The sequence below is a fragment of the Acanthochromis polyacanthus genome, chromosome 13, assembly GCF_021347895.1.
Source record: "Acanthochromis polyacanthus isolate Apoly-LR-REF ecotype Palm Island chromosome 13, KAUST_Apoly_ChrSc, whole genome shotgun sequence".
In the NCBI taxonomy this organism is placed as follows: Eukaryota; Metazoa; Chordata; class Actinopteri; family Pomacentridae; genus Acanthochromis; species Acanthochromis polyacanthus.
The window spans coordinates 10,221,188-10,234,626 of record NC_067125.1 but is presented as its reverse complement, the minus strand read 5'-3'; the positions used below and the strand labels follow the sequence as shown (position 1 = coordinate 10,234,626).

Here is a 13,439-nt window from a genome sequence, read left to right as displayed (position 1 = left end):
AGAGTGAATTTAGAGAGACTAGCAATCAATTTATCAGCCTTTTAATACTTAATTTTCACTTTTAATTGCATTTATTGTGTAATTAATATAAAAAAACAAATTTAAAACCAATATGTTAAAACTTTATTTTTTAACTTTAAACCCACATATATAGTATATTAACTCTCTTTTAAATACAGATAATGATCATAATCTTGTTTATGGCAGTTAAAAAAAACAATAATTTTACATAAGTTGTTTACAAAGCATTTTAGCAGTATTTACACCGTCCGTCCTGCAGGTGGCGCCACCAGCAGCGTCACTCAGACAGCAAAGAAGAAGAAACCTGCCGTTGTGTTTTTCCTCTAACATGGCGGCGGCCAGGAGGTTGAAACGCGTGGCGGTCTCACAGCCAGGTTTTTTAACTCTAAAACCCTCCCGAGACCCCTCAGACTTGGTCAGCGGTCGGAGGAAACGAGTGAACAAGAACAAGAAGAAGAACTGGAACAAACACAGCGACATAAACGATGTAGAGGAGTTTTTAGAGGACGTCAGGCACCAGGAGAGGACCACAGGGTGAGTGAGAGAGGACTGAAACAAAGCTTTAAACTTTAATAGACACTCTCGTTGTCATTATTTGTCTCCACATCTGATACAGGACAGTTTGTGAATATTTGCTCTCAGTAATTATCGACTCTCTTGTACTCCTCCTGCCTCGAGGATGTTCAAAACATTACCCGTTTATTGTTGGTTCGTGTTCATGTCTGTCTTTAAAATAGTTTAACGTTTAAAATTGAGACATTCAAGTCGTCTTTCTTCAGCAGAGACACTTTAGGGTTAGTGTTGCTAATTTTCTCTAACAGGTATCACATTTAAACTTCCCCAGCTGACTACTTAGTGTAAAAGTAAAGAACTGCTGTGTTGCACGTTGTCTACACATGTGTTTAACCCTCTGAGCTCCCAGCAGTTTCTAAGTGTTTCCTGCACCTCTGTGGAACACAATTACAAGGCCACAAATAACAAACCCACAGATAGGTTTTGGGATTCAGACTTAAATATATGCAGCTCTTCCTGTTATACCAGACACTATATATACGATTTGCTTTATTATCCTGAATAGAAATCTGACCATTGGATAAACTTTCCAAATTATTGTTTCATTTTGTTGTCAGATTAGAGTACAGAATCTAAATTACACTACCATTCAAAAGTTTGGGTTCAATCAGGCAATTCCATATTTTCAAGACAACTCACACTTTTATTCATGTGCTAACATAACTGCAGAAGGGTTTTCTAATCATCAATGAGCCTTTCATCACCATTAGCTAACACAATGTAGCATTAGAACACAGGAGTGATGATTGCTGGAAATGTTCCTCTGGACCTCTATGGAGATATTCCATTAGAAATCAGCTGTTTCCAGCTAGAATAGTCATTTACCACTTTAACAATGTCTAGACGGGATTCATGATTCATTTAATGTTATCTTCAATGAAAAAAAGCTTTTCTTTCAAAAAATAAGAACATTTGCAAGTGACCCCAAACTTTTGCACGGTAGTGTAAAGTTTGCAATAGATAAAAATTGGTAAACGCTGCTCAAAGTAGGTTTCTAGTTCAGATTTCAGATGTTTTTGCCTGTAGTGTCTCACCTTAACAACCAGTCCAGTCAACTAGGGCTACAGTTGAAGCCCAGATTTTGTCCAAAATTTCTATCAACATAAGGTTGCATCATTGCTGAAAAGAATACTCAATTATTTGATATAAATAATGTACAACTAAACCTTTACGCTTGAAAAAACTGTTGTTTTCCCAAAGATGAGGATTTGCTGCTGCTTTCCTTCCCTTTTGTATCATTGTAAATATAAATCTGGTGAGTTTATTTTCCAGAAGTAAAACAGAAGCATGCAGTTTGAAAAATTCACGTTTTTCTTTCTGAACTTGCAGTGTTTTTTAAAAACTATTGTCAAGTATTCTACTAAGTGTTCTGCTATTTTTCCAACAGACTAGCCCATGAATTGAAATAATTATTTGTTGTAAATAAAATGGTAAATGTTGCTGTTTTTTTTAATTCCAATTGTAAATATGACATTTATATTTTCAGGGGTCTGCTGTCTGAGAAGTCAGATGACAGTTTGTTCTTTTTGGATGTTGGACAACCAAAGAAAGCTGAACAGAAGGGTAAATATGGGATTATTTTAACACCTACAGCAGGAACAAAGTAGTTTCATTGCACTTTTACATATTTTGTTTAAACATGTTTTTTCTGCTCTTGAGCTTGTTAGTTAGTGTGAACTTTTTTGTTTATTTTTAAAGCAGAAGAATCCGTTGAAGGGAAGAAGAGGAAAGGGAAAGCATCACGTCCTCTGAGGATAGACCTGATCCTCCAGCATGACTCCCTCGTCCCACCGGCTAAAGAGTCAGTATCAGTCACGGCTTTTTGTCCTTTGCTTTCTCTTTGGAAGACGAAGCAGCCCAATTTTGTTTGTTTGTTTGGTCTTGCTTTTTATGTAGGCTGCAGTATGTGTCAGTTTGACTCTTTATTACTTCAGAATGATGTAAGGATGTTACAGTGGTTTGTTTGCCAAGCATTCAGCCTTTTCATTTATGACCTCCTGTTAAACTGCTCCACTGCAACATGTTAACTTTATGCAGATGATGCAGTTATATGTGCAGACCTCCTGTCTTCATATATAGTTAATGTCCAAGAGTGGCTCGTTCAAAATCACCTCGTATTAAACCTGGAACAAACAGTGGACATGTGCTTCTCAGGGAGGAAATCAAACCAACAATATCTGAAGCTGAAAATCAAGAAATCAGTTCAGTGACATCATTTAAGTATCTTGGGGTTGTATTAGACTTTCAACTTAAATTTAATTTCCACGTAAAGAAGATTTCAAAAACAGTTAAAAAAAAATCTGAACTGCTTTAAGTTATTCAGAGATTATCTTCCTAACCAGGCAGCCCGACTCCACATGCACGCTATGATCTTCTCCCATATCTCACACTGACAGTTTGGGCTCAAACAGCCCCTCTACAATAAAACACAAACAATGAAGCTCCAGAAAATTATGTGTTGTCGTGATTTCAGGAACTTCTCATTATCTGATGTTGAGATGGTCATATGTGCTGCTCCGCTGCAATGTGTTCGATCAGAAACACGAGGAGATGCCGCTGTAGTTTGACGTCTTTATTAAGCTCTGCCTCACAAGTAACACCTTCAGTTGGAGTTGTAATGTGTGGTTCTACAAGGAGAAACACACCAACTTATTAACAATGAAGTAATCTCCCTTTATATGCATGCAACAACATCAGTGAAATAACAACTGCACTCAGGTTATGGTAACTTCAACATGAACCATGAAACCTTTTCACTGCCTTAACCCTCCTTTTTTCTTTATTTACGGGCACCAAAAAATTGTTTCTTTGTCTAAAAAAAATCCAAAAATTCAGCAAAAAAATTCCCCAAATTTCTGAAAATTTGCAAAGCCTTCATGAATAAAATTACAATAATTCCTTTAAAGTTTCCCTTAAAAGTTTTGTTAAAAAATCTCCCAAATGGGGCAAGAAATTTCTTCTAAATATTTTCAAAAAATGAGTACAAATCTTCCAAAAAAATCCTAAAAATGTCTAAAGTGATTACATATATATCAGTAAAACTTCTAATATTTTCTTTTAGAACATTCACAAAAAAAGAAATCTGCCAAAATCCAGCAAAATTTGCTGGATTTTGGCAGATTTTTATGTCAGTGTTGTTAAGAGACATTTTTAACATGTCATTTTTTCCACCAAAGAATGTTCGCAGATTTCCCAAAAATGTTGACAATGTGGAAGTTTTCACTGTGAAACTTGTCTGGCCTAAAACAGAGTGAAAGTCTGCTTAGGGAGCTGTTTTTGTGTGTCTCACCTGTAACGATGGGGCTTCTTGACACCACCAGTAGAAGGAGGTGTCAAGATGCCCCCCCACACACACACACACATTTTCAAACTTTAAAATGGGTCAATTTTGTCCTGCAGGACACCAGGGTTAAATGTGGACACTTCACCATAATGCAGTCAATACTGCCCTCTGCTGGTCTAACCAGGCCATGGCATGTTGTGGTAAACTGCTGTGTAGCCTAACCTAACAATCCAAATAAATCTACAAGCTAACAGTTACAACTTTACAATTAGTTATAAAGTGTACGTGACACAATATGATCCTTAGCAATTAACTTAGCAGCTTTGGTTCATGAGCTCCAACATGGCAACGAGATGTAAAGACAAGAACTGCAGTGTATCCATTACTTAAACATTTTAACTCTAACACTAGAATATAGCTCCACATAGACGTTTAGTGTTGAAAACTCATGGGTTTAGAGGACACACAGAACTCCAGCTATGTATATTCTGTGCAGCTGGTATTCTGTATTGTGCTTCATCAGTTACACTGCTGATAGCCGTGTGATGCTATTGGCTGCTGGTGTAGGTGTAATGATGGGGGAGTGTTCCAGTTACATGTGAGAGAGAGAATAACCTGGTGGGCAGTAATATCCTTTTTACATTATGGATTTAAAAAAAACTATTCGCTGGCATCACTGTCTTATTTTTAAAATAAAATATGATTCATTGATCTTTGCTTCATCAAATTAATCTTTAAATGCCTCAATAAATCAGCGCCTGTTGGTCTTCTCACTATTTTCACTGAAAAGACCAACCAGGGAACATCAGATGAAAATGATCTCTTAATGCTATACACTCTATATGCAATACGTCAGATGTTTTCTATGTTAATTGCATGATCCCTGATCAAATAAATATATAAAATCAAACTTGGGGTAATTCTAAAATCTCTAGTTATACTGACCAAGATGTTTTACAACATTTAGTATTTCATCAACTTAATGTTTTATGTTCAGCTGCCTAAAAATCTGCTGATTTGTGCACTTATTTTATATCCGTTACAGGAGTATAAATTTAGCCTTTCTTTGTCATATTGTTCTCTGCATATTTCACCGTCTCATTGGTATAGTTAAGTCTAATACTGATCAGGTGTGCATTATCATTTGATACAGTATTTTTGATTTTAATCAGAAGAGAAGGTTATGAAAAAACCAGAACCAGTAAAAGCTAAAGCTGGATTTGATAATAATTAATTCAATGTCTGTGGGTAAGTTGTCTTGCAAACTGGTGTTATAATCTGTCTGAAATGTGGCTTGACAGAAGAAAGACGTGTCTGGAGTTAACTTGTGACAGACTTCTGGAGCAAATTCAAACACGATCAATCTGTTAGAGGCGCAAATGCTTTAAAAATATGTTTTAAAAGACATCTATGTTACATTTATTGCTTTAATGTCTGTGGACTGTGTGTGTCCTGTGATGATCTCATCCTTGCGCTCCCAGTATTTCCTTCATGGGAATGTGAAGACGACACACAGGAGCTCAGGAGGCTGTTGTGTGAACGGTGTCCTGGGATCTGAGGAAATGCAAACGCACACCACAGCGTAGCGCTCAATCTCCGTCTTATGTGGTTTTATTTATTTCTTTTCTGTCCTCCTTCATCACCCAATCGACTGATCACTGCCTCCTCCACCAGTGTGCTCTCCTACCAGCAGCCAAATGCCAAGAAGCTCCGTCGCATCGCCCAGAAGGCCGAGCAGCTGGCAGCCAAAGGCGTGGTACCTCGGAGGCAGAGACAGCTGCTGAACAGACGGCCTGTCGACAGGACGGCCAAGAAGTCAGCGACAGAGGCCAACAACAACCCAGACAGAGAATATTACGACATGTGGGGACAAGAGTGTGAGTAGAGAGTGTGTGTTTGTGTCCAGTGATGATCCCATCCTTGTGTTCCCAGTATTTCTGTAATGGGAATGTGGAGATCAACATGGAGCTCTGGTGTCTGTTGTGTGAACGGTCATCTGGGATCTGAGGAAACCTCTTTAACTGTGTATAGAGTTTGCGTTGAGCTCCATTAGAAATGTAACTGTTGCTGTTTGTCCTGTCAGTGTGTGACGTCCTGAGACTTGGTCCATTTGGCTCCTCTGCGATCTAGCACCAAAACATCAAATGTATTTTTGTAGACGGTGTGTGGGAGTCTGTTTGAAACTTCTGGTCTGTCTCCTACACACCTGTCTCATGCAGCCACTGTGTGAATTATTTTTTGTGTTAAATCACACCCTCCCAATCCTATCAGCTGGTGTCAGAAGTTAATTTACACTCTCAGAATGAATAATGTAGAGTGTGAGTTTCATGTGGCACAGTTTAGCAGTGCGCTGGTGGCTGTCTGTCAGCTGTAACATGCTAGCATAGTTAGCCTTTCTCTTCCTTTCCGCACACACTTTTCTTTGGCCTTTGTGCATCCAAACGATATACAGAATGTGCCCCCTGGTGTCAAATGTAAGGAAAAGTAGCCATGGGAAAAAGGAGTCATTTTCACTATTCCATGTTTGTAGAATATACTGAGCCTGAGCCTGAGTCTATCCCAGCTGACTCGGGCGAAGGCAGGGGACACCCTGGATAGGTCACCAGTCTGTCACAGGGCTACATACACAGACAAACAATCACTCATCTTCTTGCTGCAAGGTGAAAGTGCTAACCACTACTCCACTGTGCAGCCCTGGCTCTGATTAATTGGAATTAATTATAAATATGCTCCACTTGTCTTTAATTAATTAATTAATTTTCTTACTCTCAGTATTCAGCATTTAAGTGCCTTAACTGTTACAGTAAGAGTTTTAGCTATTTACAAAATGTTTAAATTTTTTTGAATAAATGACAAATGTTGGTACCAAAACCGTATCGAGCTCGAACTCAAAAACCAAAGTACACAGCTAATCACAGTGTTGTGTACCATTACACTCCTGGTGTTTAATATTTGGTAGATCATCTACAAGAAATTGACATTTAAACGCATTAAACTAAAATCAGCATTTTTTGGACTGTGGGTGTCATTAGTGACTAAATGGAAGCTGCATCTTAGTTCAGCATGTTTTCTGTGGCAGACAGCCGATCTGAGATGTTGGGATAGTGCAGGTAAACGCTTTTCAAGATTTCTGTGCCACAGAGTGTTTTCTTACTGCCAGCTGATCTGATCAGAGGAATCCCAAAGAAGGAGCCACCAGAGTTTTCTTTTATTGAACAATCTGGTGAATGGTGGCCTGTTTAGAACACTGGTTGAAACGTACAAGTCTTCATGTGACTGTATGTTGTCCCAGACCAACCAGATGGAGAAGTTGAGGAGGAGGAATCCTAAAGTTGGTTCACTTTCTCAGAGCCTGGGTTTCCCGCTGCATTGACTAGAAGCTCAAAAACTCCTGAGGGACCTGAATTTATTTGATATTTAGATTAATTTATGAAAACATTTGAATATTGCAGATCTCTGCAAAAAAAAACTTGCATAAAACTGATTTTCTTTTTTCTTTGAAATGTAGCCAAAGAATCAGCTGATCCCTGGTATCTTCAGCAGACGGGCAAGAGGCAGGTTAAGGTGAGGATAAGAATTTATTACATTTAAATAAAAGTCAAGTTATTATTAGACACTTTGTTGAACTAATTTGTCTGTATCGTTTAATGGTCAGCGTCCAGAGAAGCTGAATGAGAAGCCATCTGTGCTGCCTGCTGTGGAGGTGATCGCTCCTGGAGGATCCTACAACCCAGACTTCTTGTCTCACCAGGTAACTCAGAAATCTACGCCTTCAGACCTAGTTACTGCTGCAACACATTTGAGTGATGACTGCAGTTAAAGCTTGTTCAACTAAAATGATCTGAGCTCTTTATTCTGTAGGAAAGCAGTCTGTTAATGCATGCTGTTTTCTAGTTAATGTAGATCATTGCAAAGCTATGTGTAATATTTTTGTCTACATTTTAAACACAAGACTGTAACCAAGATGATCAGTTTAACAACCACAGTCGTGGACAATTCTTTGGTTAAAGATGCTAATATCAGCTGTTAATCTCTCTCCTTTGCCCACTCTTTGAACTCAGGCTTTGCTTCAGGAGGCTCATGACGTGGAGGTTAAGAAACAAAAGCAGGAAGAGAAACTAGAGAGACAGCTGGCCTTCAACAAAGAGGACAAAGCCACAGAGGTGCAGCTGATTATTGCACCTCTCATCTGTTGTTTTATTTCTAGTGCAGATGACAAATGAAGCTTTTATTTCTTTCATCTGAACTGCATTTGTTTGGTTTTCAGGAGACGGTTCTGCGTGAGCAGGTGGAAGGTTTGGTAGAGGAGGAGAATGAAGATGAAGAAGCAGCAGCTGATGATGAGGAGGAGGACGTGGCTGTGGGAGCAATCGCTCTTTCTGAGAAGAAAACTGAGAGGCAGAGAAAGAGAGAGAGGGCAGAAAAAATTAAGGTGCGTACACAATGACAAACTCATGTAAAACCTTCAGAATTCAGCTTGTTCAGTGACTTCTAGAAGCTACGTAGTTTGATTCACTCACAGAGAGATTTGCATCGTGACTTGTCACAGTAGGAAAGGACTGATCTATTAAATATGGCTGCTTAGAGGAGGTCCTCCACTTCTGTATACTGGTTCACCATCAGAGTTTACAGGGATACTTTCTAGAACTGAGACATCACTAATTTCATTTCTTTTCTCTGCTTTGATGAGTCAAAATGTCTGCTGCTGAAATGGATCTACTGTGTGACAGAACGCAGCTAAAAGTCAACTCGATGTGGATCTACATAACTCCACTGTCAGTGAAAACGTCACAGTTTAACAGGGATTTTTAAAAAAGTGACTCATCGGACAGATTGATGCAGGATTTATTCATATCGGCGCCAAAAAGTTGTTTAACTTTCCTAATCTTTTGAATTGAAATTGTCAGTTCAGCATTGGACTGTAGATCTGCAGAAGATCAATCAGTCAGATGATCAGTTGAATGGTGACATATTGACAGCAGTGAGTTATTCATCATTATTCATTCCTTATGAGTTGTTCACACTCACACCACATGGACTCCTGTCTACAACAGCAGATCCTGAATTTAAAAAAAGAAGCAAAGAAAAATATGATTGCTTAAGGGAAATAAAATCTGTTGACAAATATGCACAAAATATATAGTGTTAAATTTTTTCAATTGTTTTTGAAGTTCACTCTCACTCAGAAATGTGTTGAGTGAGCTGCATATGCATGAGTTTTTCAGTGAAAAAGGTTTAGATGTCTTCTGTCAATCAACTTTTTTAAATGGAAAAACTACATCAGACACAAATTATTATGCAGTTTATATGTTTTTATCTTCAGTCATGTCTGGAGGGAATCAGGACGCAAAAATGTTAAGTTTGATTTGAATGTGTAGTAAAGCAACTTAAGATTTCAGAGCTTTTCTCTCTGGGTGTCAGAGCTGAAAGTGTCGACTTTTAACTCCTCACACTGTCAGCAAAACATTTATTTTTCAGATGGATCCTAAACTAGCTGACCATCCAGATTGAAATTATTTTGCGGTTTGTCAAAGTATCCGTTGTAATGGTTTCCTCCTTGTTGCTCCGCTCCCCATCTGAACATCCACCTCAACGTTTGTCCTGTTCGTAACTTTCCAGGAGCAGCAGCGATTAGCCGACAGAAAGCAGACTGACCAGCAGCAGCAGCTCTTCCAGCTTCGCTCCATAAAGGCCTCCATCAGACAGCGGGAACAGAAGACCAAATCCAACCAGATAAAACGCAAAGCCAAGCAGGAGGCCCAGAAATCGCAGCCCAGACGTCTCGGCAAACTCAAGTACACACCTTACACTCTTTTTTTTTTTTAATTCACACACGGTTCTGCTTTTAAATGGGAATTCTACTGATTTATTGTTGTCCTTTCATAAAACTACAGAGCTCAAAATTAGTCAAAGCTGAGAATAGACAAAGATATCCTGATTTTAGTTTGTAGTACTGGTGAGGTTAAGGATCAATTCATTTCTATAATTCAGCCGAATACTCTTTTTTTTTTTTTTTTTTTTAGATCCTTTCTTACAGATAGTTACTCATGTTTCTAAAAATCCTTCACCTTCACTTTGTAGAGTAGGATTTTATTATAAATGTGAAGTCTCAAGCCAGAATGAGATTATCAGGGTTATTGTGTCAGACTTCAAAGCTCCAGATGAAGTTGAACAGGACAGTTCAGTGGCTGATTTTAAGCTGATGCTGGTGCCTTTTGACAGAGAACCGACTCTCATCCAGGAATGCTGGTTCCACAGTTTCACAAACATTGTTCAGCTAGAACTAAGAACCACTTATATTAACATTGAAGGGCAAAATGAGATGAATATTGACCTCAGCAGCTTACTAGATGTGGTCTGTGTGAGGGAAAAAAAGCTGCTTCCTTACACTGTGGTCCTCTAAAGAAGTTCATCTTAGACTAGAACAAGCTTCAGCAACAAAACTGGTGTTGAGACTTAAACAGTGACAGTAATGAGGCACCGTAGTAACTTTCCAGCCTGAGAAACTAGTTCTTCAATGATTCATAAGTTTGACCAACTCTGGACCTGCACCAGTCCAGAACTAACACCCAGTATGTATGGGTGGAGAATGGTGAAGTATCACTACTGCTCAGGACAAGCCAGCATCCTCTGGTTTACCTGCTGGTGCCATCTCAGCAGCATGAAGGATAGCTTTTTTAAAATGTAAAACCAAGCCACCTGTGACTGTTATGGAGATGACATTAGCCCTCGTGTCATCCTGCAGGTCAAAATTGACCCTTTTTAAAGTTTGAAAATGTGGGAAAAAATGTATATTTTCACAGTGAAACTTGTGATGTCCACATTTTAACATTTTTTGGTGGAAAAAAAACATTAAAAATGTTTCTTAAGAACATTCACATAAAAATCAACCAAAATCCGGCAAGTTTCGCTGGATTTTAGTTGATTTTTATGTGAATGTTCTTAAAGAAAATATTAGAAGTTTTGCTGATATACATGTAATCACTTTAGATATTTTTAGATTTTTTTGGGAAGATTTTTCCTAATTTTTTGAAAATATTTTCAAGAATTTTCTTGCCAAATTTGAGGGATTTTTAAAAAATAAAACTTTTAAAGGAAACTTTTAAAGAATTATTGGAAAATTGACCAAATTTTCAGAAATTTGGGGTTTTCGTTTTGCAGATTTTCTTTTTTTTTCAGACAAGGAAACAATATATTTCAGTCCTCGTAAATGAAGACAACAGGAGGGCTAATGACACAAACGTAAAGCTTTACCTGTGCTTATTTCAGCAGGAGACAGTTTGGCAGTGAAGGGACATTTTTCATCCACATTGTAAAGTTTGCTTTTCATTCTTGTTGGCAGGTTCCAGCCTCAGGACCTGGAGGTTCAGCTGAGTAACGAGCTGGCCGGCTCCCTGCGACGGCTCAAGGTACTTCACCATCACTTGTTATTTGTGCTAACTCATCCACTTCGACCTCTGCCAGTGAGGACACCCTTTATCTGTAATGAGTTTCGCTTCGTTTGGTTCGTGTATTATCTTCAGCACTTTGTATTGTCTTATTCTAAGCCTTATCCCATTCTCTAATGCTGTGACGACCCACTTTCCCCACAGGGATCATTACACTTTCATTTGATCTAATTGCCGGTGGAAAATTCCCACTTCTTCTCCTGCCTTTATGTCTTTTTATAATACTTAAACCAGCCTTTGTAGTGTGAATAGGATTTTATAATTTGGGTGGGAATTGTGTATTGAGTCAGAGCAGAGTGACGCCTGTCTCATGGATTTGTCTCGACTCGTCTCTCCCTCTCACCTCCTGTAATGCTGTGACTCTGCAGCCAGAGGGCAGCATCCTCAAGGACCGCTTCAAGAGCCTGCAGAAGAGGAACCTCATCGAACCGAGAGATAGAGCCAAGTAAGGACCTCTTACGTAACGTGTCATCAGAAGTTCACAGTGGCGGACACTCACAAGGTGTATGTTGACTAAAATGTACGTTTCCAACCTCACTCTGTCTCTTAGGTTCAAGAGGAGACTGAAGGTGAAATATGTGGAGAAGAGGGCTTTCAAAGAGATCACTTAGTGGCAACCCACAGACCAGAAGAAGCTGGACAACATTTAAAACCACAAGTACAGCATAATGGAACTTTGTGTATATACAACATACCGACTGATGATTACAACTGCTACCACAATATGTCACCCACAACAATGATACATAAACTGTGACTGGGAGTGAAGCTTATTTTTTTGTCACGGTATCGGTCTTGCGGCTCACGTTATTTTTGTTTGTTACATAACATGACCCTGATCAAGATCAAGTTATCAAAGGTTTTATAGTGTACAGCTGAACCTGCCGAGGCCAAATGTCAGTGTGCCACTGCTCTGCTCATACATGAGTAAAGACTCTGAGCGGAGGTTATTAACAGGCTCAGCAGCCACACTGCAGCGTTATTAGTCTGCTTTATGTCAGCTATCAGAATGACTGCTCCTCAAGATTACTGCGCCTCAAAACACCTAAACCTTGTAATACAGCCTGTATTAAATGAAAAAAAGGGAAAGGTTTGCATGATGGTGTCACACAGGCTGGTCGTATTGCAGCAGGATTTATCTCCAAAATGAAAGCTACAGCAGCAGAAACCTTCATTACGATTTTTCTCGTACCTACTAACTTTGTCTTCTTTATATGAGCATATGTTAGTCTCAGACTCCCAGACTAACATGTACTGGTGAGTCATTAAAAAGTTAAGGGAAGAGGCAACAACAAAATAATATATGCCCATAATTAAATTAGCTGATTAACTGGAGTTTCATTTACATAGATTAATTTTTCCATCTTAGGTGGGAAAACATTCAGACAGATGGGATGGAGGAAGTTGGCATGTGATAATTGATTCCAACCCGCTGGCTTAAAACTATAATTGCCTTCAGTGTCCTGCTGGTGTGAACAAGGACGCACACACACACACACACACACACCATGTCCCATGGTGCCTGGAGTGACGCCAAAGCTTCTTATCCGTTAATCAGTGTGAAAATGTAATCTTTTACCTTATGAGTGTGCAGAAGCCCCCCCCCAAGTAGCTGTCTAAATCACTTGATCTCTCTCCTTTACCCCCCTCACCAACCAAAGAGTGCGCAAGACTCTAGAGCACCTCCTACTTCAGTGGCTAATTAATGTTTTTTTATGCTAATTACCTTCTGATGAATTAACCTGCTGACTTGGAAAAAGCACAGTTTGTCCCCAAGGAACCTCATCTATTACTTTTTACTGATTGGATTTAATGGCGAACACAATAAATTACCAGATAATACTTTCACATTAGCCATGCTGTTTTATTGCAACCTTTAACAGTAATCGTGTTTAGCCTGTTGTAACGTTGATACAATACAATGGACACCCAATCCCCCCTAACTCCACACATCTATTGACAAAACTGTACGACACTCAACGCTTTTACTGATGGCACAGACATTTTTGAATATCTCTTTTCATTTAATTGGTGCACAGTGGGCCTTGCACAAAAAACAGTTGTGGGGTGGATTGACAATCCACATCTATGGGGCTCCACAGAGGACAAAATGC

At 39.0% G+C, this 13,439-nt stretch overlaps 1 protein-coding gene across 2 annotated transcripts; it reads left to right on the top strand.

The window, feature by feature from the left end:
* Window positions 1-326: 326 nt before the first annotated feature.
* Window positions 327-13,173, top strand: nop53 (NOP53 ribosome biogenesis factor). Of its 2 annotated transcripts, none has more exons than XM_022196645.2 (12): window positions 327-555; window positions 2,081-2,157; window positions 2,296-2,395; window positions 5,552-5,754; window positions 7,386-7,441; window positions 7,533-7,628; window positions 7,939-8,040; window positions 8,145-8,309; window positions 9,497-9,672; window positions 11,220-11,286; window positions 11,694-11,770; window positions 11,876-13,173. In XM_022196645.2, exons 1-12 carry the CDS (start codon window positions 350-352, stop codon window positions 11,934-11,936), a joined length of 1,386 nt encoding a protein of 461 aa, XP_022052337.2. In that variant the 5' UTR covers window positions 327-349; the 3' UTR covers window positions 11,937-13,173. The 2 variants fall into 2 exon arrangements, with proteins under 2 accessions (XP_022052337.2, XP_022052336.2); XM_022196644.2 differs by having other exon boundaries at window positions 2,293-2,395.
* The last annotated feature ends 266 nt before the right edge of the window (window positions 13,174-13,439 follow it).